The following is a 27962-nucleotide window of genomic DNA, read 5'->3' as shown; positions in this document are numbered from 1 at the left end:
TTACTTCATTGATCATATGGTAATACCAATTCGAGGATCACAATCAATGGGAGAAACCTGCAGTAAGACTGTGCAAGCACCACATCCACCCACACACATCACCAAAAAAGTCACAAGCTATACTTTGCAGGAATCACATAACTGTTTTAAGGTCTGCATTCATCGAAATTGCACCTTTAATTTCTGCAAACTGCAGATTCAGAATTCAGATCACCTTTTTAGCAACAGATTCATCATCCTGTAAAGGAAACTCACAATCACACAAATCATGATCTGGCTCAATGTACATGTCACCTAAATTTCCGTTGTTCTAACTTGAAATTTTCAAATAACAGGACAATGGTTATTGTAAATGCACTAGGGTCACCAATTGTCCCCACAAGAACACTTTCCTTCCTTGAAGAAATGAAAGCGGTTTGCGTCTCTAACAAGAATAGTTCGATGCTCTATCTTTGATATCAGTGCAGTGGCGATATGACAGTTTTTACAAACCTCAAGATTCTTGACAACATGTACAGGTGTTCCCCTGGGTGTATTGATAAGGGCACATGCAATAGCCAGCTTCTCACTGTGCCCGCAAAACCCATCTTTATTTGCATCGAGATATGTGTCTTGTGACAACCAGTGCACAGCTGGAATATACCCTTCCTCCCTCATTTTGAAAGAAAGATCTTCTAGCTTCGCATAGATATTCTTGCTTTGGGAATGTCTTACCTCCCCCACAAAAAACGAATGCACAACACCATCAATGTCAGTCCACCAACTCTGTCCTGGCTTCATCCATGCTTGTTCTTTCACTCTCATTGCCTCAACCTTATTCGCTTCATCCTGCATGCGAGCATCTGCATAAATGTCAGACATCAAAACATAAGCTGCAGCATCCTTCCCATCCAACTGCACAGCATGTTCGAAGGCCAGTCTTCCAAGCTCCACATTACCCCACTTTCGACACGCACTCAACACTGTAAGCCACACCACAATACTAGGGGGAAAAGGCATATTCTTCACCATCGCTACCACCTCTTCTAATTGGCCTGCACGGCCAAGAAGATCAACCATGCTAGTGTGGTGCTCAATAGTTGGAGAGATGCCATAATCGTTGCACATGACCTCAAAGTACATCTGGCCCTTATCCACTTGGCCTGTGTGACTACAGACAGTAAGCAAAATAGAGAAAGTGACCGCATTTGGCTTTATCCCTTCTTCTCTCATTCTCTCGAGCATATGGAAAACAATTTCGTTTTCTCCTAGCTGGGCGTATCCTGCCATTAGTGAACTCCATGAGACCACATCTTGAACTGGCAGCTTGTTAAACGCTTCCCATGCTTCTGCAAGGGTAGCACATTGGGCATACATGTCCACCAAGGTGCCACCAATAAAAGTATCTCTTTCCAGCCCCTTTCTGGCAATCTCGGCATGTATTTCACGGCCCTTGTGTATGGCTCCTATGCTGCCACAAGCTTTCACGCTGCAAACAAATGTGACAGCATCTGGAGAGAGACCCTCCAGTTGCATCTGCCTGAAACAGTTCAGCACATCCTCACCAAGCCCATGCTCAGAATATGCTGTCATAAGCGCATTCCACGAGACCTCATCTCGAACGGGTAACTTGTCGAATGCTTCCTGTGCTTCTGTAAGCGACCCACATTTGCCATACATATCCACCAAAGTATTGCCAACAGAAAGACTTCTTTCCAAACCCTTTCTGGCAATATCGGTGTGTACTTCTCGGCCCTCGTGAATAGCTCCTATGCTGCCACAAGCTTTCAAGCTGCAACTAAAAGTAAAAGCATTTGGAGATAGACCCTCCAGTTGCATCTCTTCGAGACAGTTCAGCGCATCCTCACCAAGACCGTGCTCCGTATATCCTGCCATTAGTACAGTCCACAAGATTAAATCTCGAACTGGCAGCTTGTCAAAGCCTTCCCGTGCTTCTGCAAGCGAGCCACATTTGACATACATATCCACCAAGGTGCTGCCAACTACGAGACTTCTTTCCAGCCCCTTTTTAATAATCTCGGTGTGCATTTCTCGACCCTTGTCTATGTCTCTTAGACTAGCACAAGCTTTCAAGCTGCAGCTATACGTGAAAGCATTTGGACAAACACCCTCCAGTTGCATCTGTTCGAGACAGTTCAGCGCTTCCTCACCAAATCCATGCTCGGCATATCCTGCCATTAGTGCAGTCCAGGAGACCTCGTTTCGAACTGACAGCCTGTCAAGAGCTTCCCGTGCTTCTGCAAGCAAGCCAAATTTGGCATACATATCCACCAAGGTGCTGCCAAGAAAAAGATGTCTTTCCAGCCCCTTTTTGGCAATTTCAACATGTATTTCTCGACCCTTGTCTATGGCTCCTCCGCTGCCACAAGCTTTCAAGCCACAAACAAATGTGACAGCATTTGGAGAGAGACCCTCCAGTTGCATCCGTTCAAGGCAGTTCAGCGCTTTCTCACCAAACCCATGCTCAGCATATCCTGCCATTAAAATATTCCAGGAGACCTCATCTCGAACAGGCAGCGTGTCAAACGCTTCCTGTGCTTCTCCAAGCAAGTCACATTTTGCATACATATCCACCAGGGTGTTGCCAACAAAAAGCTCTTTTTCCAGCCCCTTTCTGGCAATCTCGCTGTGTATTCCTCTGCCTCTTCCTGCTGCTTTCAGTCTAGCACAAGCCTTCAGTATAGCCACCAAGGTATACTTATCAGGATGTACAGAATCCTCTTGCATTTTCTGGTAGAGGTTGAGGGCATACTGTGATTCCCCACATTCAACATAACCCAAGATGATAGAATTCCAAGAATACACATTCCGATAAACTAACTTCTCAAAAACTTGCTGAGCATCGCATATGCTTCCAACTTGGACCAACATTAGGACAAGGTAGTTTCCAAGATATCTATGATCTTCCAGCCTATTTTTGCACATGTAGGCGTAAAAGCGCTTGGTATGCGCTGGATTTTTCAATGTTCTGCACTTGTGCAAGATACACGTAAGGTTCTGAACTGAAGGCAGCTGGGGCATTTGTTCCATGGTCGTTAGCGCCTCCTCTAAGTTGAGCGTTTCCCAGCCACTCTTCTCGCGCAGTTCTTGTGCTTTAGATGCATTCACATCTACTCCAGACCTGAAGCCACACTCCTCCATCAGGCTACGGTCTCGGGCCTGACCAGTGGATGCTTTGGCCTTTTTCTCGAGGATATATTTAACCCGACGTGGATTGTCCTCGGTAATTTTACGCTTAAAGTCTGGAGATCTTGAGTTTGTCTGTTCTTAACATCCCACACGAGGCTTGTTAGGCTAGGCAATCAACAGCTTTGCCTGTGCAAATCATTCAATTCAGACTCCTCGCTACTTACTCGGTTGTCCCCCCGCTGGAAGGGATCCGTGAAATACTGCTTCCATAAACGCTCGGTCGCAGGCGTGCCTGATCACAACGAAAACCAATTGAGGAGGGCGCAATCCAAAAAAGCGCAGTTGGGTTTTGTTAATTTCAAAAGATGGCAATACCTGAAAGAGCAAATTCCTCCACGAGCAAGGAGGAAGCCATCGGAGGTAGAGCTTGATTGCCTGGGCAGATGAGCTGCCAAGCAGTGGGAGTGTGGATGTCACATACATATACAAGTAGTTTTGCATGTTAAGAGTGTAAGAAATCTTGATATGTTAGGGATACTTGATGCTACGTTATGGCATCCTCTACCTTGTATTCTTGTATTCTTCCTTGTCTATGGTTTTGTCCATTTCATCCATACTAGATGATTTTGCCTCTAGAGCTTTCGTTTGCTTCATGAGAATAGCTAACCATGATAGGTGATCCTACATGTTTATATTCTGCGCTCTTAGAATAAACACCCCCAAATAAAAAGGAAAAAATAATTGAAAGAAATGAATGACTTTTGTCATTCATAAGGCCTCCCCAAAATGTAAAACAAAGGAGTTAGTGAATGGAGAGAGAGACGTAATGACAATAAAAACTAGGGGCCCTAAGTCTTGAATGCTCACTGCCAAACTTGTCTCAAAGCCATTAGTGCACTTAACTCCCACTTGACGACAGCCAATCAAAGCATCACACCTACTTTAGAAGCAAATTAATCCTAAAAATTCCAAATTTTTGCTTTACCGAATGAGAACAATTGCTAAGGCTACCCAGAGGGCAGGCCAAAAAGAGTACATATTGTGCTGTGTCAGAATATGATCATGCACTCAATGAAGAAATAGGGTCCCCAAGATGGAATTTGGGTCAATTAATTAATTAGTTCGAGTGGAGGGGGCGAGAGGCACGATTAAGCTAAGCCTTGAGAGGCGGGCAAATTAACGCGCATGAGGAGGGGAATGGTAGACCAAAATTCACTGCATGAAGCTTCTTGGAGAAGCCTCTTTCTCCAGAACGTTCTGCAAGCTAGTATCTATACGACGGCAGGCTGAAGGGAGGAGGTAGAGGAGAAGGGGGGCCTGTGAAAGGCTCTCCAAGACAAAATGGGAGCGGCAAAGGAGGTGACAAGCCAGAGGAGAGATGTTCAGCAGAGGAGCGGCTGAGGAGGAAGGAAGCTGTCGCTGAGCAGGAGAGAGGAGGTTTATATTTCACAGGAAGCTTAGGATAGGTAGGGAAGAGGCGAGGTAATTAATAGAAATAGGGAGATGAGCTGAATAGAGGAGAGGAGAATTATTAGAAGGGTGTGCGATTACCATTCTTTGATTCTTTGATTGCTTGCTTTTGTTGGTTTAATCTTGGTCAATGTTTGCGCCTTCCTCATTTTTATTATTTATGAAGTGATGATATCATGGATGATTTTTTTATATTAGTTTCATTAAGAAGAGAAACTTTTATATTGGTGTCGAAAGTATAAAGGTTTGAAAAATTCACCAAGATTTGAAACTTTTATGAGAAAAAATGTAAAGTTTCGCCAGGATTTTATAACTTTTCTTTAAAATTCAAAAGAAAAAATATAAATTTGTAATATGTTCTACAAATACTAAAAAAACTAGCTTGATAAACTTTTGCTAAGGTTTTATATTAATATATAAGTATGGCATCGATAAAAACGTCCCTAGTTGATATTCTAATGAGGAGGATGCTTGGGGGGGGAGAGAGAGAGAGAGAGAGAGAGAAAGAGAGAGAGAGAGAGATCACGCACGAGAAAAATTAGAATACAAAGGAGTATGGGTATTGGATGAGTGGCGAAACGTGGCCTAAAATAATTGGAGTGAGACTTTTGAAAAAAGTGTAAGGAGAGCACTGTATGCAAGCGTAAGTTTCCAATACTTCATCATTGAAGAAATGTTATTGGGTAGCATTAGGGCAGTGGTGGTGAGGTTACCCATTGTCCAAGAAGGCCTGCTTCTTTTTAGAAAGCCTTCGCTACTTGTTGTAAGTTTATCGACAGATGAGTCTATGCATCCACCTTCGAGTTTAGCATGGTTTTCCTCATTGCTTTCATGGGCTTGGTCACAATGTCAACTTATAGGTCTACAGTTGTCATCATCCTAGGGCAAGGCGAGAATTTTATTGACAGAAGAGCTGCAGGTCCTTATTTATATCATGAGTCAATTGTAACATTGCCTCCATTGCACATTCAATTTTGTTTATGCTTTGCAAACAATTGGACTTCCAAGTGAGCTAGAATTGAAAGCTTCTTGAGTGACGTCTAGTTTCAATGGAATCCAGCTGCTCAACTATTTGTCTCTAATAAAGTGTAACTCATGTCCACCAAGCGAGCCTCTAAAAGCCTATGGGTAGCTGAGAAATCTCGTTACAACATAGAAGTTGAAGCAAGGGTAAGGGTATGAAACAAGCAAATTAATGTCACAACAAGCAAACAAATCTTGTGAGGATTAATGGAAATTTGGTTGGATGGAAAGAATGTGATGCAAAGTATTAGAATAAGGTGAGGATTGATGGAAGTTTGAATTGTTTTTTCTCTTTTAAACATTGCTTCCACGCTCTACAAGATAGAAGTTCATCCAATCAGCACCCCCTGCATAGCACGCATGGTATGCAAAAAATTTTGCAAGCACATAACGATAAGATTGATGGAACCTTGAAGAATAGAAAGCAAAGGAAAAGTAACATTGTTAAAGATCAACGAGCTAGATAATTTCAAAAACTAGACAATGCCAGATGCTGCTCTATGATTCCTTACAGACTTTCAAAGGCTCAAAGCCAAGAGACTTACATATTGAAATTGATCTATGGTCATGACATTAGATTAGTGAGCTTGAGGCAGCTGGTGGTGAATAGATTTTCATCTTTAAAAGCCATTTTGGTCAAGTATGATCCAGTAACTATAACAAGTATGGAGAAGCTTAGATTTGTAGAAGCAAAAATTGCATTAGAAGACAAAGAAAACTCAACTTCCAATAGCAGCTTCATAAACGATCGTGACTAGAGGGACGATGAATGCATAGAAAGGCAAGTCCCAAGCCAAGACTGTCACGAAATACATCTCAAAATATTGGTGGGCAGGGGAAGGCAAAAATGCATCCTCAAAATATGCTTCTCGATCTTTAAAATCGAGTACTTTTCGTAGAAGAAGAGCGTGCACATGTGTGTGCATGCACGCGTGCATGCCAGAGAGAGAGAGAGAGTTGTGGATAAACTAGGTGACAAAAATAGAAGTATGGACCATCGATGTGGAATTTGTATGCTTTATTAATTGCAATGTGCAAGTCCAAAATTTGAATTGAAAATTTCAAATTTCAATTTATAAACATTAATATTTAGCAACACTAGATGCTCCCTAGTGACATAGGATTTCATTTATGTATTATTAGAAATACTAGCACAATGTTAATGTCAATATTCATCTTATAAAAATGTTTCCCAAAATATTGAACTTCTCTAGCAAGGCTTTTTTTTTGTGAGTTTCTTTGAGAAGGCTAAATTTTAAAGATATACCGTCTATGAAGGGCCCTATGTCTTCTCTTGAAGGGCCAATGCGATTTGAAAGAATAAACCTCGATTTGCTAGGCCCAACTCCAAGACAGTCATGCCTAACATAATTGATCTAAATAGTAAGGCATAGTTAGTAAGTTATCCTGCTTAAGCACAAGGATCCTTAATAGGTTTGAGTAGTACTGTAGTAGAGCTTAATAAAATTTCCTTCATCTTCCATATTAAGAAACATCTAGCTAAAAGAACAAAAACTATGGTCTATAGTCAAAATTGTGTTGAGAGCTAGTGGAATTTTAGATTCCATGACATAAACCACTCCATCCAAATGCCCATATTGCATGTTAGGCTTCTAAAACCTTTTAATATAAAACACCCTTTTGTATATTAATATTTAGTCCTTAATTTACTTCCTTATGTATATATAAATCTGTAAGTAATGGCATTAATAAAAACCCATCTGTTGAACTCATGTGATAGGGTTACGTATGATGAGTGACCCCCTCGAGTGCTTGTATTTGCAGCAGGCACCCAACTAAGTTATTCCATTAGGGGAATTTCGGACTCAAAAAGGTCCTCATAAGGAGTGGATTAGCAAAATGGATTAAGAACAAACAACGACCATGTGAGTCCAAAAAAGTGCATGTCGTGGTGGTTCTAATGTGCCTCAAAAAGTGCACCTAGGCTCTCCCACTTGGAGGGGGCCCTACTTGGAAAAAGGTGCCCCTACCTCCCTCCCCAAGGTGGTTCCCATTATCAAAAAGTAGCTCGTGTGTACCACTCCCCCCAAAAGTTTGACAACTTTCAAAATTTCCAAAAATGGCATGAAACCCTTCCAAACCTTCCCCCAAACCATGTCTATGAACCAAAAACACTTTCCAACCACTAAATCCTTCACCTTCTCACCATAATCACTTTCTAACTATGCTTTTCTAATTCTTCTCACCATAATCACTTGTCAACCCCTAAATCCAATTTCTTCTCGTCACTTTGTTATGTCCTGATACCAAACCTTTACTACTTCTATAGATTCTATCCTACCCTTTGCTAGTCTCAAATCGTAGTTCATTTGACTTTCCGTCTGCAAATCTAGTTTCAAATACTCTCATGGCTCCATTGCAAGATCACACTAACAAGCCACAAAAAAGCACCTTGTACATTGAAGTCTCACCTGAGTATGGTACGACTCATCAATGCAATGGCCACAAGATTGTTGACTAAGAAAAATGAAACCAACTACGACAACAAGGAGCAAGGCATGTCGATTTGTGGAGTGTTGATGGACTCTATCCAATGGATCTTTTGACAGGTGCTCCTCCTATGTTTGAAAATTTGTCAAGGGACAATAGATAAGAAAAAGCCAACCACACCTCAGTCTGAGAAAAAGGAGTTTGCCAAGGCTCAAAAGAGGGAATTTCAGCCTTAGAAGCCGAGGGGAAACCAATCACCAAAAGCCTTTTAAGGTAAACCTCAGTGTTCCCTTGAGCAGATAGCCATTTTGCAAGGAGGGAAAATGTTTCAGGTGTAGAAAAGAAGGGCATGTAGCTGTTGATTGCCCTAAGAAACTTTCAGGTTCTAAGGAGCAAAGAAAGCCACTAGGACAGCAAAAGCCAATGGTAGGAGGAATTTTGGACATTTTTAGTACAGTGACAAATCAGAGGAAAGAGAGTTGTTGCTTTCTTAGGGCAAGATAAGAGATCAACAGGCACTCATATTGTTTGATCCAGGGGCTATAGACAACTTCATCTTAGAAGATTTAGCCCTGAGACTTGGGATAAAGATGGAAGAATTGGGTAGGGCTCTTGACGCTGACTTGCAAATGTAGTTAGCCCAAGCGGTCCATTTAACTTAAATGAGTAAAAGAAGGTGTTCATGGATAGCTTCATAAGCATCCCAAAAGCACAAAGGGTGGCACCAAAAACCAGTTAGGAAAGCATTGGGTCGCCAAAAAGAATGCACATTTTTGCCATTGATTTGAACCATGTTGGAAATATTTGATTTTGAGGGGGACATTAAATTTTTGGGGAGTCATAACCTAGGTTAATTTTAATTTAACCATTTGTGGCTTGTAAGGACTCAGTTTAATCAATTAAATTTTTTTGAGAGAAAGGGGAACTAAGTAATGGAAATAATAATAAAAGTTGAGTAGGGGCACATGTTTCCTATGGATGGCAGTTGGGAGTATTTTATTAGGGGTTTTTTTTAGCAATAGGTTTAACATGGCCATTCATAACGTTAACTATAAAAGTGACTTTAAAAAGTGAAAGCCCCTTCATTATCTTCGTGTATCTTCTCCTTCACTAAAACTCCTCTCTCTCCAAAAAAAAAAAAACTTCCATTTGTCATTGCAAATCTCCTCCTATCACACCTAGATGGCAAGGACAAAGCAAACTGGGAAAGTAGTGGACAAGAGGATAGGAAGACCGATCCCACAAACAATAGGTAGTAGACTTAGAGAAGGGCATCAAAAAAAGCTAGAGGAAAGATGGGAAGAAACCAACTTGGAGTCATATTTCAAAGCTGAAGAAGAGGAACAATAGCAGAGACAAGATGAAAGACAGCAAGAGGAAGAAGAAGACAACAAAGAGACACTTCATGGTGATGACTCAAACAAAGACGATGAAGAAGAACAAAGATCGGAGGCCTCAGGTGATAACAATAGATCCCAAAGATAGGAAGGAGAATTCTCTAGCAAAAGGCAATTTTTGGATGACGAGGAATGGTGGAGGTGCATGGATCAACAAAGACAGGATAGAATTCTTATAGCTCAGTGGGCAGAATTTGTAGCCACCTCTATGGCATAACAGGGCTCCAGACATTCCAACACCGAGACAAACTACTGGCGAAAAGTCTTTACCACAAAGATTAAAAAATAGACCTCACAAAGGTGGCAAAGGTGGAGGTGGCCATGGACATGGAGGTGGAGGTGGAAGTGGAGGTGGACATGGAGGTGGACATGGAGGTGGAGCCAAAGCTAGAGGAAGGAGATATCACAAAAAGCCAGGCATGAATGGTTTCGGGGAGATATGTACATACCAAAAGAGTGTAGAACTCTTAATCCCAAGAGTTGCCTGGTAAAAGAAATTATGGAGGAGTACACGGAAGGCCTACGAATCCAAGCCCTTTCCTGACTTGTAACAAGCTGGCAAAGTGGCTCTGATAACTCTTTTTGAGGATACAAATCTATGTGCAATCCATGAGCAAGGGCATGTAACTTGCTAGGAGGATCCAAGGCGATGACTCACTTAGAAAATCATGAATCAATAGACCATTTGTAGTGGTTGTATTTTTCTTTGTTACTCTCACATCCACTTGTGAAAATTTGTACAAATCTCATGATATGATCTTCTTTTGATCTTGCTAAATTTGTTGTATTTCATTGTATTTGAATCCATCTAGAGATGAGAAAGAAGAGAGAGAGAGAGAGAGAGAGAGAGAGAGAGAGAGAGAGAGAGAGAGAGGGGAGAGGGAGAATTGGGAGGGAGGGGGAGAGAGAGAGAGAGAGAGAGAGAGAGAGAGAGAGAGAGAGAGAGAGAGAGAGAGAGAAGGAGAGCACTATCCAAGGGAAATTTAGAAAAGGGCTCCAAGAGCCCCTATTCGTGTCGACGCCTGCCTGCAAACAAATGATCCTTGCTTTCTCAAAAAATCGATTGTACATTGACACTGTGTTTTTGGAGAAAAGAGATTAGTTATAATTGCTTGCTAAAAGCTTTTCTCTTATATTATAATGGAATTCATCAGTGCGAGCTTTTCAATTCAAAAAATTAGAAAAAAGGGGCATTGAAAGGCTTGCACTAATATTATTCTTATTTTTTGCATTGAAAGGCTTGCCCATGCAAGATTATTTGCTTGCAATGCAAAAAAAATTTAACAAGGGGCTCTTGGAGCCCCTTTGTTTTTGCATTGCTAGGATTGCTCATGCATGCATATTAGCTTGCAACAACTAGAAAATTAAAGAATTACATTCTACCTCTTAAGATCTACACACAATATCTACATGCAATCTTTCTCATGAGGTTGGTTTGAATTTTTCAAGGAAAAAAATAAAAAAATGGCTTGCATGGTCACTACTGGAAGTGGTAAAGGAAAATATCATGCCCTAGATATCCAATTTGATCGAATAATAGTTTGTAGCTTCTTTGTTCATGTGCAAGGTAAATTTTTGGATGTCCTTAGAGCATGATAATATTGTTGCATCTTAAACAATTACTTCTCCAATCTTTGTTTGGATGATCCTATTTGTAAGATGTAGTACAAACTACATGAAATAATTGAACTGTGTAGGCATGAAAATTAGGCAAGTACCAAGAGCATATCCTCTTTTCATAAAAAGAAACCCAAGTTTTTTACAACAAGTCTTACACATGTCTACTGAACCTTAGCTAGATTTGGATTTGTATATACAATGAACCATGTACTTTTGTTGTTGTGATCCTCAAGTATCTACTCGTAAAATAAAAATAACATCTCTCTCTTTCTCTCTCTCTCATCTCTACTTTCATATAATAGTCAATCATACTTATAACAAAAAAGAAAGGTTTCTTTGATTACAAATTGAAAATCATGATGCAAAGTGCACAACAAATCGACATGATAATGAAAACTATATGTATATTTTCACCTTAGAATGTATATAAAAATGGTGCCGTACAACGTAATTTAGATTGTTTTCATTTACATCATTTTATTATCTTTGGCCACCACTACAAATTTCTCCATGATAGCTACTCTCCTCAAGGGTTCCAACAAAGTCAGTTGTGAGAGTGAATCCTTGATTTGTGTGGCATTGTAAACATGATGGAAGCACCCACAACAGCAGCTACCAGAATTCTTCCAACAAGCTTGAGCCCACCAAATGCAAAGAGCACCACATTTCTCTTGACTAAAATGCATTTGTGTGCCAAGTGAACTAAAGGCACAAGGGACATCATCTTTGACAATGCCCTGCACTTCAACAATCCCGCCTTTCCATTTGGCAAGAACTTTGGGTGGATGCAAACTAGGGTGTCACTCTTAAATAATCCCATGTAATGGGAAAGCAAGGATTCCACGCCCAGGCTCTCCCCTTGGCCCCTATGTCACATGCCAAAACTATCAACTTAAAAGGCAACCTGAAAATTGCAACAATATTATTAATTCAAGATCATTAAGATAAGAACAAAGAATCAAAAATATTTGTAAAATAACATAACTTATAGTCTCTTATGCATCTTTTTCAGCAAATCCTGGTTTGTTCAAGTTCACGGAGCTCTTGCTCTCATCAATATAAGCATATGGAGAAAATGATAAGGCCTCACCATGACCTGTAGATTGCTCTGATGTAATCATATCATCCCAAGTTTGGATGACCTATTCCTCTAGAGTACCGATACCACTAAGATCTGTGGGTTGCTGCATTGCTTCCTCCCCACATTACTCTCCCAAGCAGAGAGTATGGCCAAAACTTCATCTTCCTTCATGTACTGTTGCTTCAAGTTGCCTTCTGACCTTTTTTTCATCCAACGTAAAAAAAAGTCTACCTCATTAAAGATAAGAGCAATGTATTTTCAAATGTGCTTCAAGCTCCATTTATTTGTAGCCTCAAGACATTGAATTTCACCGTCTGGCATATGTATTCCCTCTATTGGGTCTACTACATCACAGTCCATAGGAATCCATGTGCCATGACTATTTTTCCAACTCCTATAAATATATCTCATGTAACAAATACTACGCACTACTTGATACCTAATTGCTAAACTGTCCTTACTAACTACACATCTAAAATGGGCCCCCTTTTGAAAACCTTCTCTAACATCCCACGTTGGGTATAAAAGATTGTTGAGAAATTTCTTTGCTAGGTCTTTGCATACCCACATGATCTTTACTCTATGGATGAAGACTGATTTGAAGAAGTAAATAAAAACAATGGAGGGAATGAACCAAACTCACACCCATAGATTTGGAACCAAATGTAAACTTCACTGATGAGTGATTATCAAACCTCATCTTCATCCTAAATGCATCTATAGAGAAAGGAAGAGGCCATTCTGGACTATCAAAGTTAGGCAAAGGAAACAAATGGAGGCTTCCATATGCACCCTTTGTTCGAGGTACGTGGTAGCATTCATTATAGAAAAAAATACCAAACTTTGTCAAGGTGACATGACTTTACCATGAGAGCATTACTCACCGATGTTTGAATGGAAGGCTTCAAATGTACCTATGAGACTCTCCAAGGGTTGGGTTTCAACTTTGGTGGAAGGAAATATATCCGCATAGCAAGCAAAGAATGATATGGAAGATGTGAACATGCCAATCTCTCTTCTTCTCTATCTCACACATACACACACAACACCCTTAATCTCTCCCTCACATCCCTCATCTGCCCCTTCTACCTTCTCTCTCTTACAACCCTCTCTCTCTCTCTCTCTCTCTCTCTCTCTCTCACACACACACACACACACACACACACATCCCTCATTTGCCCCTTCTACCGTGTGTGTGTGTGTGTGATCTGCATGCACATGCATGTGCGTGCACACACACACACACACCACACATGCGTGCACGCACACACACATATAGAGAGACCACCTCTCTCTCTCTCTCTCTCTCTCTCTCTCTCTCTCTCTCTCTCTCTCAATAAGGCCTCCCAACACAATGGATAAATGAAGTTGTCATAATACAAAAATGACAATGTAAATGGCACATACAATTTGAAAGAAAGGAAGATGGGTTTGTAGGATCCAAGCTCATATCTCGAGCCATGTACACGTGCTAAAGCTTTGCCTTGAGTCCCTTTTTGGTATTACAAAACCCAACAATGCAACCCTTCCAATGCTTCTCTTTCTTTGCTATGTCCTGTATTTTTAGTTTAGTGGAGATTTAATTTCATACAATGTAATATATTTTCACTTTAGTGGAGATTTAATTGAATTTTCAATATGTGCACCATTATTTTCTCTTATTTGGTAATTTAAATTAATTCAAAAACATTATAACATGTTCTATAACATTAAATTTCTTTCTAGAGAAGAGTATACTGAGGGAGACATCTCTCTCTCTCTCTCTCTCTCTCTCTCTCTCTCTCTCTCTCTCTCTCTCTATCCCGCAGCAACGTGTAGGTTGTATACTAGTTTCATTTATCAGGCTCCTCCTTTCCAATGCCTCAGCCAAAATTTTTGTCAACGGGGAGATGGCCCTACCTTTCCCTCTTAGAAGGTCTATTAGACAAGGATGTCCTATAGCTCCTCTTCTTTATGCTATTGTAGATGATGCTCTAGGATGGATTTTTCAAGAAAAAATAGATTAAGGAAATCTCAAAGGGATTGAGCTTCTAGGTGGTATGCAGCTTGTAACCCAACAGTTTGCTGATGACACAAACCTAACCTTAAGCAACACACCTGAAGATGTCTCAATAGTGCTCAAATGCCTTGACACCTTTTGCACTACCTCGGGTCCAAAATAAACCACTCCAAAATAGGATATGCAGTGTCAATAGATAAAGAGCAACCGGCCTGATACAGCTAGGGTGCAAAAAAATCCCCAAGGGCACTGTCTTCAAACTACTGGGTATACCAATGGGATTTGAAGTCTCCATGAGGGACAGGTGGGAGTGGTATTTAAATAGGTAGTAACATTGAGGATATAGCTAGAACTCTTAATTCAAGATGGAATCTTGCTGATAACCAAGCAAAGTGGTAGTACAGGTTTCGACTCATCTGGCACAAAGACATTCCTGCAAAATGCTCTACCCTGCTGTGGCTGATCCTACATACGGCTGTATGGCCAATTGTAGAAGTGAGACGATAGAAAAGATGTCAAGATTCCTGCAAAATGCTCTACCCTGCTGTGGCTAATCCTACATACGGCTGTATGGACCAATTGTAGAAGTGAGATGATAGGAAAGATGTCAAGATTCTACAAAAGATGCCTTGCCAAAAAGGAAGACGTATTTCATCTTTGTATCATCTACCCCGAAGCTAGGAAAGTTTGGAAGTAGGTTGGGGAGCTAGTCATTTGGAAGGGAATTCTTCTTGGGGGCTCCTTAAAAACTCCTCACTCTTCTTGGTTAACTCTGAGAGCTCATGCATTATGGGACATTCGGATCTCAAGAAACTTTACCAATTCCAATGTGTTGGAGTTAGTGCCATTGACATTTTCTCACATTGGTTTGAAAACAATGTTTTGATTTTTCAAAAGTAAGAGTAAATCTAAGAGAAGGGATTTTGATGTTAGCAGGCAAAGAGCTTGCTAGACCAACGGAGTCATAACTCCAATGAGGCCCTCTCTCAGTTACAGGAAGAAGCTGAGGAACAATTCCAAGAACTTCAACTGTAGAGACATTTCTGGTTGTTTGCAAAATCATGACCTCCCTCCTTTATATCATGTCAAAGAGGAACTCTTTTGAAGTTCTTGATGACTAGATTCTCGTACCTCTCCCCTAGTCCATTTAGGATGAGTTGAACCATCTCTGTGGAATTCATGGTCTCTCCTGCTGCTGCTGCAAGTTGATTGTTATAATCATTGATTCTGAGTACGTCATTGTTAGTTGTGGAAACTCTAGTTGATCTAGTTTTTGCGTGAGAATCCTGGATGTGTTCTTAGACTCATAAAGAGCTACAAACGAACATGTCCCATGCTTCTTTGGATGTCTTTCTTATCCCATTCTACTTGTGCTCGGGCAATGGCAGGATCTACTACAGGTGTGGGCACTATTGGAGCAGATGTAGACCCTTCTACTTGTGGTGTGGCAATGGTGGGAGATGTCATGCTTAAGCTATCCAAGCATGACATCTTGCACGTTTTGTTTGATCAAATGATATACATATTTGTCTTTCTTGTCCCATTCTACTTGTGCTCGAAAAATGGCAGGATCTACTGCAAGGGTAGGCACCATTGGTGCAGATCTAGACCTTCTGCTTGTGGTGCAGTAATGGTGGGAGTTGCTGCTTGACCATCAGATGGTCTAGGTGTAGACCCATCGAGATACTCCCATTTGTCTTAAGTACAATAATAGTCTCCATTCAGTATTTTCATGTGCCGTAGTTGAAATTATCTAACATAGTGGTAGACATGATGCAAGAAATGTCCTCTAAGTGCCTATGAAAAATGATGTCTGAATTAACTGCAAATCTAAACTGTCGGTGAAGATAGAACTGCAATATATTCCAATTTGTTACAATGCTTATGTGGCAAATGATGCCAGGAATAGCCAAGAGGCTTTACGATTCTCAAATGATGTGCACAAATGCCAAAAAAGAGCCAATAAGGCTTTACAATTTAGGCAATGTGAGTGCAAAATGAAATGATGTGTAATCTACCCACTAAACAATGTGCCGATACCTCTGAATACTCTGAAATTTGCTCGTTGATGTGTAAACGATCAGGTTTCAAGACATATTGTGATGTCAAACCACATCTGAGCATAGGGACTGACTCCGAGGAGGAACTAGTTAGAAATTGTTTGACATGGCTTCGAATGGTTGCTTTGGAGTTGTCTCCTCTACGGATGAACTAATCTACTCTGATCTAGAGCTAGACCAACCGTTGAGCGATGAAAAGCAGCAAATAATTTCTTTTTCTTTTGTTCATTTTAGGTGCTAGGTTAAATGCGTTAATGAAGAGGCTGAAACGTGTGCTAGAAGTGGATTTGATGCCAAGTCTAAAAGGTGTGTGATACAAGTGCCGAAATGTACGCTTGATGTGACGAGCACAGAGTACAAAAAATCGAGCGTTTTTCTTTTTGAAGCATCCTCAAATTCTTTTTGGATAAGAGATATGATGTGGCACTGTGATGTGGTAACTCTGTTCACATGGAAAACTATGCTTATACAAAGGTGTGCCTATGGAGCACTGTGCTGAGGTGGCACCTATGTGCACATGGAGAGGAGACTGTGACTCGTAAGAGGTAATTGTGCTTACCAAGGGCCATGCCACATGGTGATGATGATGTGGCAACGTGATGTGGACGTGATGAGGTGTCAGTGACGTGACATGCTAATGTGTCACAATGATGTGGATTGTGACGTGGCAACCATGGTGATGTCACGATCGGAGTGACATGGCATACTGACGTGAACTTGCTGATTTGACTTAGTGACGTGAGTATACTACTGACGTGGTGGATAAGCCTATGTGGTAGTCCACGTGGTAGATAAGGTGGGATGATGACATGGTCCTGTGTCGATGAGGTGCCACGTGGTAGCAGTTAGACCACACTTTTACCTTATCTTGACCAAGGGTGGTGAGTAAATTGCCACGTGTCAAGACCTTGGATGGAGATAAGATCCACCGAAATAAGTGTAATACCGATGAACTCTACAAAAGATTCTACCACAGTTGAAGAATTAGATCGATAAAGCTCGTTGATGGTCAATGTTGCGTCAAGTTCTGTTGCTTGGCGAATCGTTGCTGGACTGGCATATGTTGTGTGGGAGTCTACTGCCAGTTGTGTGGGAGTCTATTGCCGGTTGCGTGGGAGTCTACTGCCAGTTGCATGTTGTCTGCGTTTGCCTTAGCTGGAGATGTCGGCTGAGCAGGTGTTGAGAAGGTGTTGTTGGCAAGCTCATTGACTGCCAGTTGTGTGGGAGTCTACCGCCGGTTGCATGTTGTCTGCGTTTGCCTTAGCTGGAGGCTTGGCTCGTTGGAGCATGTCGGCTGAGCAGACGTTGAGAAGGTGTTGTTGGCAAGCTCATTGCTTATTGAGGAGCCGGTGTTTTTGTTGAAAGCGTCATTTGGTGCACTGTAGTCGATGGCGCTGGTATTGCACATCTCGTTGGACCTTTAGAGGTGTTAACGCCATGTGTGTGCTACTCGTCGTAGCCAGCCATGGGAGTCGTGTGATCCTCATAGCCAGCCTTTTGTCGTGAGTATTAGCCCATAGTTGAGGTCATAGTGTTGTTGGCGTAGCTAGTCATCCGAGTAGACATAGGCGCCAACTCGTGTAGCTTTCGTTGCTGCTTGTTGAACATTGTGGTTGCCTACGCTTGCTGCATGCCAGCCGTATAACTTGTGGAGTCACGACTGCCATGTGAGGTAGTATAGGAGCTCGTCGAGAGTAGTCCGTATAGCTGTTGCTGCCTTTGTAGAGTGTCGAGCCACCTACTGCTATGGAAAGTCTGAGGTTGGTAAAGCCAATCGATGTAGACCCAAGTAGGTCAATTGGTTGCCCGTGAGCTCCTTGCAAAAGAGTCGCCTCTGTGTGCTGGCCTTGGTGATAGGCCGAGTCAAGCTTTTGCTATAGAAGCTACCATGTTATGGAAGCTCTTCTCACAAGAATACGAAGGAGTCCCTATCTCTCTCTCTCTCTCTCTCTCTCTCTCTCCTAAGCTTCATAAGCTCATCTGTCTTTCAATCAATAGATATATCTCTCTCTCTCTCTCGCTATCCAGGCATGCAGGAAATGGGCCAGATCAGTGCACAAGCTGTACGACTGCCACATGGCAGCCAGGCACCTGTTTTGGGCCAATGTGTGTCTGCAGACTGGTCGGGCCAGTCTGTGGACCGGTCAGGCAATTGTCAAGGCCTCCGTCTTATAAAAAGGGCCCAAGCCCTATTCATTTCCATTCGCTCTTTGTGCCTCACAAAAGGCTGCATAGGAGCCAACAGAGAGGCCAGCAACTACCATTGGTGCTTGCACATCAGTCTGGAGCAGCAAAGAAGGCCACACAACAGGCAGCCCACCCTGCAGATCATCTAAACAATGAAGAGCAGTACACTGCAGGATCAGTAGGAATCAAGGTTCAAGAGCAAACACTGCCTTACGATTGGTTGTCCACAAGAGTAGCAAGGAGTGTTTGCACGGAATCCCATTGAAGCTCTAGGAGAGCAGTCCCTACACCTAGAGTGGGTATCTGTGGTATAGGACACAGATGCTTGGTAGAGGATGTGGGCTTGGTGATGGCCTCGCCTCAGGCTCGGTGGGAGATCCTACGTACTAGGAGGTGAGCTCAGCAGCTCCCCCCTATGGTTCTTGCTAATGTTGCGGTGTTTGCAGCATAGAGTGTTTGGAGTAATCAATCTTGGATACACTCAGATATAGGCCTAGCTAACCCATGCTTGAGTGCATATTTCACTCTCGAAGATCCTGGATCTTCGTAACATGATCGGACATGTTGTCACTACCATGCATGTCCAATTTCTCAAGTTCCTTCTTGAGGTATGCAACGCTGGCCTCATTCTTTGCCCAAAGACACAGCCTAGGCATCACGTGCATCCCATTTTGTCTACCCTTGAGCTGCAATAATGGATCCTGCAGCTTACCCATCACCTCTGCCTGGAGTGGCAGGTGCAATGTCTGCAGAATAGGGCTCATCCCCATTGGCATATCCCCACAAATTCTTGGCAACCATCAGATTTCTTACAATAGAATTCCATTAGGAGTAATTGCATTTAGCTTGTCCTCCTATGATAAAACCCCAAATACATCTAATGCATTCTGAGCAATTTTGCAAACTGCACAACTGACTCCAAACATTGACTGCAAAGCTGTAGCAGTCTGTAAAATGTGGATCCATGAAACGCAAACTGTTTTGCTGACCTGCAGAAAAAGCTGAGAATCAAAATATGGGGAGCGGGTGGAATGCCCACTCAGAGGAACGCCAACAACCTGTAGGAGTAAAGCAGCAGAACGAACTATAGCAAGCAACCACAACCTCGAACAATGTCCCACGCCATCAAAATCACCCATAAAACAGTGACAAAAATGCCACAGACTGAGGCGACCTGCAAAGCTTGAAAACGCCCATGAATCTGCCAGACTGAAGCAGCCCATTTGCGCGACCTTTGCAGCAGGAGAAGAGGCCTGCAAAGCTTGGAAACATCCACGAATCTGCCACAGCCTGAGGTGTCGATGCTGCTCTGAAAAGAGGTGACTTCCTTTGCTGATGGAGTCTGCCACAGATTTGGAACAAAGCGGGCAGATTCCATCAAAACGTACTGTAGCAGACCTGGCTGGAGGTAGAAGTTCAAAATAGAGACAACCAAACAAGCTGAACAGGGGAAGGCAGGGCAGTTGGCTTGCTCCAGAGCTTGTGGATGACCAGAGGTTTACAAAGAGGAGCAAATCCTTGTGCTGCAGACCAACTATAACCTCGCCCAAGAGCAAATGAAGCTGGCCGACGATCAACCTAATGAACTGGACCACCAGAATGAGATGACAAAAGCATGCGTGCCTCAGGATCTATGGAGCACTCTAAGGTGGATGGAACCTATGTGGAGACATGATGAAGAGAGTGCTCATGACATGTACCTCAAGTCAATTAGGTTCCAAGATAGATTAGCTTGGACTCATAAAGAGAATCTTGAGATAGTGCAAAGTGCTTTATTGATATTACTTCAAATGAACCTCCCTTTTATAGGTGAGGATACTTACATCCATTTGCTTGCTCACATGTGGGACATGTCCTCCATGCCATGTGGCAGCTTGCCCTTTACTCATACTTTTGCTCTACATGTGCTCATGGCACCACAACTCTCAACACCTCCCCTTGGTGCCATGATCCTTTGGCTACTGCAAGGTGGTCAGATGTGAGTTATAAATCCATCACCTCCCCTTAGTGCATGCATTGCTACTTAAGTGTGGTTTACATGTCAATACCTCCCCTGGGTGCTTTCATAGCTACTCTCAGGTGGTTAGGCTTGATTTACAAAACATGTGAGCTGAAGGTGGCAAGGATTTTGCTTTTCAATACATTCCACTGATGTCACCTTTTGGCTCATGGCTTGATGACAATGCTGTATAGTTAACTTCCTGGTTCTTCAATCTGCAATCTTCTCCCTAGCTTCATGCATGATGCTTTGTTCTTCCATGTGCCTTAATGCTTTGTGTGTGGATGCCATGCTTTGTGCTATGGTCATCTCATGCACTTGTGCTTTTGGCATGCTTATGACAGCAATGTGTGCATTCATGCTTTCATTTATCATTTGTTGCAAAGGTCTTACCAATTGATTTCTTTCAATATTGGCAGTATCTAATTGCTAACAATGAATTTGACTTGACAGGCGCGTAGAGCTTGAAAAGACAATCACTTTTCCTTTTTGGAGCGTGTCCAAATTCCTCCTGGATTGCAAGTTACGCCTTGTCGAAGTTTTTATGAAGAAGAGGGCCTTTGATGATGTGGCACAGGGATTCACATGCTGAATTCCATACTGTGCTTAACAAGAGGCTGTGTGCATAGAAGGCACTGCTGACTGTGCATGATGATGTGGCTTAACTAACCCTATCTCTAACCATGGTGTGTTAACTATACCCTGATTGAGCCTTATCTGCCACGTGGCAAAATTTCAACCAAAGCATTAATCTAACCTAGAATTAACAACGGTCTACCACGTGACTTTTCCTAAGGTCTGAGACCTTGGAGAAGCTCAGAATTGATGATGTGAACGGCCAATGGGAGCGTCGGCGCTGTTCTGTAGCACAGGTTCTCTTGCATATCCTTGACGACGACTCTGAAGCTTGGAGGTGGGCATTGGTAGGAGCTATGCAAGGAGCCCGGAGATGGGCTAGAGCAGTCGGCGGTTCGATACAGCTGGAAGCTATGGTGCCGTCGGGAGTCTGGTTGAGATTGCGGAGATGCGGGTGCGCCTTGTAGGAGAAGGCCTTCAACAGCCGTTGGAGTTAGACAGAGGTGGTGGGAGCCTTAAGCTCTGTAGAGTTCGGAGTTGTAGCAGCCCGTTTGGGAGCCGGTCGGGTCATTGCAGAGGAGCGTCGGTGAGCTGATTCCGTCGGCTGAGCATTGAAGGAGAAGGCTGTCCGCTGTGGTCTTTGGAAGCCAGCCGCTGTAGTCTGGAGTTCGGAGTTTCTGTTACAAGGAGATAGAGCTCTTAGTGGTTGTTGTGCAGGTCGTGAGGCTCGTAGAAACTCGTAGCAAAAGTCACTGAAGGCTTCGGTGGTCGACGAGCTATGGAAGAAGATGCAGTTCTCTATCCACACGTTGTGAAAGGCCGAGAGCTTCAAGGTCGCGGGTGATGCAACTGGCCATGCTATTGTCGGATGATGAATGGAGCGTTAGCTGTAGAGGCTGCACTTCCGGTTGCTATTACCGCTATGTACTCATTTGGCCCTTGAAGATGGACATGGGCTCGATGAAGGAGACACTTGGTCGGCCAAGCCTTTGGTCGAACAGTGTTGATTCTCTCTCAGAGACTCCTTGAGTTCTATCTCCCTCTCTATCTTGTTCCTAAGATATTTTCTTTTCTCAATCCCATCTCCTTGAGCTCAGGATCTATCTTAGGATGTCTATAAATTTGTTAGCTTCCTTTCAATCTCAGAGATACATATCCTCTCTTTCAAAGAACTCACTCATGAATTTCTCACAAGAAGAATCGAAATGAGCCGAAGCCTATGGACGGAATTTTCTCTCAACGGAAGTGAAGATCACTCAAGAGAAACTCTCAATCTAAAAACTAACCTAAGAGAAAAACATGAGCTCCTAAGGCATGCCTACAACTAATCTAGGAATGGGAGCAATCCTAGTGAACTACTAATGAGCTAAACTAGAAGATCTAAACCTATGCTCTGATACCATGACAAAAGCATGCGTACCTCAGGATCTATGGAGCACTCTAAGGTGGATGGAACCTATGTGGAGACATGATGAAGAGAGTGCTCATGACATGTACCTCAAGTCAATTAGGTTCCAAGATAGATTAGCTTGGACTCATAAAGAGAATCTTGAGATAGTGCAAAGTGCTTTATTGATATTACTTCAAATGAACCTCCCTTTTATAGGTGAGGGTACTTACATCCATTTGCTTGCTCACATGTGGGATATGTCCTCCATGCCATGTGGCAGCTTGCCCTTTACTCATACCTTTGCTCTACATGTGCTCATGGCACCACAACTCTCAACATGAGAATGCCGAGCTGTGTGTCAAGCAGGAAATCCGAAGTCGAACGCTCTAATACCAAACATTGGCGAGAAGACACAGTACAGAACACAGAAGGAGATGGAGAGCACTAAAACAGAGTTGTGTCAACTAGCAGCAACACAAAGAAGATAAGGTGTCTCATATACAACCGATGTCCAAGAGTAAAAAGCCTGTAGGAAAAACTGCCCCTTGTAAGCCCCTCTTCACACTCAGTACTACTATATCATGCATACACATTCAGATATGTAGCAAGACACTGTGCAAGCACAGATCTAGAAACCCCCAGGTTCAAAGCCTCTGCCAATGAAAACTTCAAGCCGATCACCTCCTTCCCCTTTCCCATTGGTCTCGAAACGGTGACCTTCTCTAATGCGCCTCAGTCAGTTCTCTTGATGAGCCTGACTGTGTGGATGATTTTTTCAAGTTAGTTTCATTAAGAAGCTAAACTTTTATATTGGTGTCAAAAGTTTGTATGCCCTAGTAAAAATAAACGTTCAAAACATTCACTAAGATTTGAAACTTTTATGCCAAAAATTTTGAAGTTTCGCCAAGATTTACATTTTCTACTTCAAAATTTAAAAGAAAATATATAATAGTGTACTACATTCTATCAATATTATGAAACTTGAAAAAACAAGCTTAAGATTTTATATTAATATATAAGGATATCTTGGATAAAAACATCCATACTGTGATGGTACCCCTTTCCCCTGTTTCAACTACCTTGGCTCCCCCATCCCAACTGGCCATTCCTTTGTCTATTCCTCAAACATCTCTGATCACACCACCCGCCTCTATGTCTATTCCACCTCCCTTGAAGACTGCAACTGTGAAGACCACCACAGGGGCGATCCCTGGGCTTAGAGACCCCATCAAGGGGTTATTTAAGAGGAAGTCCCAACAAGGACACATCAATGAGATTTCCGCCACCACTTCCACTAAGCACTCAAGGCCGGACACAGACTAGGAGGCACAATCAAAGCTCTCCATCACGGTGCCTCCCACCCAGCTAGCCATTTGAGTCAAGTTTCCACATCTGCCCTCGCTCGGTAATGTTGAGGTGGCTCAGTCGTGAGCTATAATTTGCAAAAATCACAATCTGTATTGATAGAAACAGCAGCCTCGATTCCTAGAAATTGCAGAATCTGAATTCAAACTACCTTTTCAGCAATAGGTTGCAATGGCAACTCGCTATATACACCCCTTTCCCTTTCATTGTCGCTCTCACCCATCTTTCAATCATTTAAGCAGGAATTTGGAACATTTCAAATAAGAGGGACACTGGCTACTGTAAAATTTGCAGTAGTGTCACCGATAGACCCCAGAAGCACACTTTCCTCCCTTGAAGACATGAAAGTAGTTTGCATCTCTCAGAAAATAGTTTGCTACTATACCTTTCATATCAGTGCAGTTGCTGTATAGCAGTCCTTACAAAATCAGACATTCTTGACAGCCAAGTATGGGTGCCCCCTTGGGTGTATTGATTAGGAAAAATATGATGCCAACTCCACAGAGTGCTCATGACCCATCTTTCTTTGCGTCAACATAGATGTCCCTTGACACCAATGTAACTCTGGGGCATACCGTTTTTCATTTCAAGGCGGGAATCTAGCTTATACATACATATTTTTGCTTTGGGAATGTCCTCTCCCCAGCCAACAAAGAATGCACAATACCACCAATGTTTGTCCACCAACTCTGTCCTGGCTTCTTCCATGCTTGTTCTTTCACTCTCATTGCCTCAACCTCCTCCTCTTCCTCAAGCATGTGAGCATCTGCATATATGTTAGACATCAAAACATACGCTGGGGCATACTTTTCATCCAATTGCACTGCATGTTCAAAGGCCAGTCTTCCAAGCTGCACATGACCCCACTTTCGGCAGGCAGCCAATACAGTAAGCCACATCACAATATTAGGATGGGCAGGCATCTTCTTCACCATTGCTACTGCCTCCTCTAATTGGCCGGCACGGCCGAGGAGATCAACCATGCCAGTGTAGTGCTCAAGAGTAGGATTGATGTCATACTCTTTGCTCATAGCCTCGAAGTATTTCTGGGCCTTATCCACTAGACCTGTGTGACTGCAAACAGTAAGCACAACAGAGAATGTGACACCATTTGGCTTGACCCCTTCTTCTCTCATTCTCTCAAGCATGTGGAAAACGATGTTACTTTCTCCTAACTGTGCATATCCTGCCATTATTGTACTCCATGAGACTACATCTCGAGCTGGCAGCTTGTCGAATGCTTCCCATGCTTCTGCAAGCGCAGCACATTGGGCATACATATCCACCAAGGTGTTAACAACAAAAAGATTTGTTTCTAGCCCCTTTCTAGTGATCTCGGAGTGTATTTCACGGCCCTTTTCGATGGCTCCTATGCTGCCACAAGATTTCAAGCTGCAGCTAAATGTAACAGCATTTGGAGCAAGACCCTCCAGTTGCATCTGTTCGAAACAGTCCAGCCCATCCTTTCCAAGCCCATGCTCAGCATATCCTGCCATCAGTGCAGTCCACGAGACTACATCTCGAATTGGTAGCTTGTCAAAAGCTTCCTGTGCTTCTATAAGTGCACCACATTTGGCATACATATCCACCAAGGTGTTGCCAACAAAAATATGTCCTTCCAGTCCCTTTCTAACAATCTCAGCATGTATTTCTCGGCCTTTGCCTATGGCTCCTATGCTGCCACAAGCTTTCAAGCTGCAAACAAATGTGACGGCATCTGGACAGAGACCCTCCTGTTTCATGTGTTCAAGACAGTTCAGTGCATCCTCGCCAAGCCCATGCTCGGCATATCCTGCTATTAGTGCATTCCACAAGGCCTCATTTCGAATTGGCAGCTTGTCAAACGCTTCCCGTGCTTCTGCAAGCAAGCCACATTTGGCATACATATCCACCAATGTACCGCCAATAACAAGATGTCTTTCCAGCCCCTTTCTAACAATCTCAGCATGTATTTGTCGGCCCTTGTCTATGGATCCTATGCTGCCACAAGCTTTCACACTGCAAACAAATGTGACAGTATTTGGGGAAAGACCCTCCTGTTTCATCTGTTCAAGAGAGACCAGCGCTTCTTCACCAAGCCCATGCTCAGCATACCCTGCCATGAGTGCATTCCACGAGACCTCATCTTGAATTGGCAGCTTGTCAAACGTTTCCCGTGCTTCTGCAAGCGAGCCACATTTGGCATACATATCCACCAAGGTGTTGCCAACAAAAAGATCTCTCTCCAGCTCCTTTCTGGCAATCTCAGCATGTAAAATTTGGCCCTTGTCTATGGCTCCTATGCTGCCACATGCTTTCAAGCTGCAAACATATGTGACAGCATTTGGTGAGAGTCCCTCCAGTTGCATCTGTTCGAGACAGCTCAGCGCTTCCTCCCCAAGCCCATGGTCAGCATATCCTGCCATCAGTGCATTCCACGAGACCTCGTTTCGAACTAGAAGCTTGTCGAGGGCTTCCCGTGCTTTTGCAAGCAAGCCAGATTTGGCATACATATCCACCAAGGTGCTGCCAACAAAAACCTCTCTTTCTAGGCCCTTTCTGGCAATCTCAGCGTGTATTTCTTGTCCTCTTTCGGCATCCTTCAGCCGAGCACAAGCCTTCAGTACTGCCACGAACGTATACGTATCAGGATTTACAAAATCCTCTTGCATTTTCTTATACAGGTTGAGGGCATGCTGTGATTCCCCACATTCAATATAACCCAACATGAGAGAAGTCCAAGAATACACATTCCGAACAATCAACTTATTAAAAACTTGCTGGGCATCACAGATGCTGCCAACTTGGACCAACATTGGGACTAGGTAGTTCCCAAGAGATCTATGATCTTCCAGCCCACTTTTGCACATGAAGGTATACAAGCGCTTGGTAGATGCTAGATTTTTCAAAGGTCTGCACTTATGTAAGATGCATGCAAGGTCATGAACCGAAGGCAGGTGGGGCATCTGTTCCACCGTGGTGAGCGCCTCCTCTAAGCTGAGAGTTTCCCAGCCACTCTTCTCCCGCGGTTGTGCTTTACATGCTTTCACCTCTACTCCAGACCTAAAGCCGACCTTCCCACACTCCTCCATCAAGCCACAGTCTCGGGCCTGACCAATGGATGCTTTGGCATTTTTCTCCAGCATGCCTTTAACCCAACCTGGATTATACCAGCCGTCAATCCATAGCGACTCCTTGGTTATCTTATGTCTGAAATCTGGAGAGCGTGGTTTTATCTGTTGTTAAGATTCACAAGAGACTCATCACACTAACCTATCTACAGCTTTACGCGTGCAAATCAATCAGTTCAGATTTCGTCGTACACTTACTTTGCTTTCTCGGTTGTCCCACCACTGGGAGGGATCCGTGAAGAACTGCTTCCATAAACGCTCAGTCTCTGGTCTACCTGCGAAGCATAACCACAAGAGAAACCAATTGCGGGAAGTGGGCAGGAAAAATTATCCATCTCAATTTCAAAAATAAGGCAGTACCTGAAAGGGTACATCCCTCCACCACTGCACTGTGGGGGGAAGCCATTGGAGAGTGAGGGCTTGATTGCATGAGCAGATGAATTGCCACCAGGTCGGAGTTTAGAAATTGGAAATCCGCTACCAAGGAACGAATTCTGAGCTCCGTCAGGCGAATGGGAGGGGTCTCTGCCTCCTCCTGTATACAAGTTCATCATCATCTTGAGAAGAACTCAAAAAACAGAGGGAAACGGAGGGACTTTATAAATTTGCTGACTTTATACCTGTTACACATGGTAGTTTGCTGATATTTTAAACTTCAGGGTCTTACAGACTAGCACACCATGGGCACGTACTCACGATGATCGACGGGCATGGCCAAGATGCATTCAAAGCATCATGGGTGAACATGGGCTACTCATGATGATCGACGGGCAAGGCGAAGATGCATTCAAAGCACCATGGGTGAACATGGGCGAACATAGTCTCTAAACACTCTTAGCTCCCAAAATAAATATTCCAGGAGCTAAAATAAATATTTCGCTCATTAATAGCCAATAAAAATTTACAAAGATCTACTTCCATAAGCATCTGCAAGTGCTTTTTCTTAATTGGCCATGCTAAGGATTGGGAAGTCAAAGAGTTTTAGCCATAGGTTAGCTAAACCACGTTTGTTTAGGGGTTGTTTTGGAGCCCATAATACTAAAAGCCAATTTATTGCTCCTTCACCCACACAATTAGTTGCCATCGACATTTGCATCAATGTTTG

At 42.9% G+C, this 27962-nt stretch overlaps 1 protein-coding gene across 1 annotated transcript; it reads right to left on the bottom strand.

Moving 5' to 3' along the window:
• Positions 1 to 180: 180 nt before the first annotated feature.
• On the bottom strand, positions 181 to 27569 carry LOC147879653 (pentatricopeptide repeat-containing protein At3g03580-like). The gene is made up of 5 exons (XM_087371423.1): positions 27537 to 27569; positions 27218 to 27392; positions 27056 to 27132; positions 24854 to 26962; positions 181 to 2697 (listed from the first exon to the last, which is right to left on the bottom strand). The coding sequence occupies exons 1-5, from the start codon at positions 27567 to 27569 to the stop codon at positions 364 to 366; spliced, it is 4728 nt and encodes a 1575-aa protein (XP_087227549.1). The 3' UTR covers positions 181 to 363.
• Between the last annotated feature and the right edge of the window lie 393 nt (positions 27570 to 27962).

This window comes from Dipteris shenzhenensis, chromosome 33, assembly GCF_047967505.1.
Source record: "Dipteris shenzhenensis isolate YYH24624 ecotype China chromosome 33, Dip_SZ_1.0, whole genome shotgun sequence".
Taxonomy (NCBI): domain Eukaryota; kingdom Viridiplantae; phylum Streptophyta; class Polypodiopsida; order Gleicheniales; family Dipteridaceae; genus Dipteris; species Dipteris shenzhenensis.
Note: the sequence above shows the minus strand (reverse complement) of the source record. Positions and strands in the feature narration are given on the sequence as shown.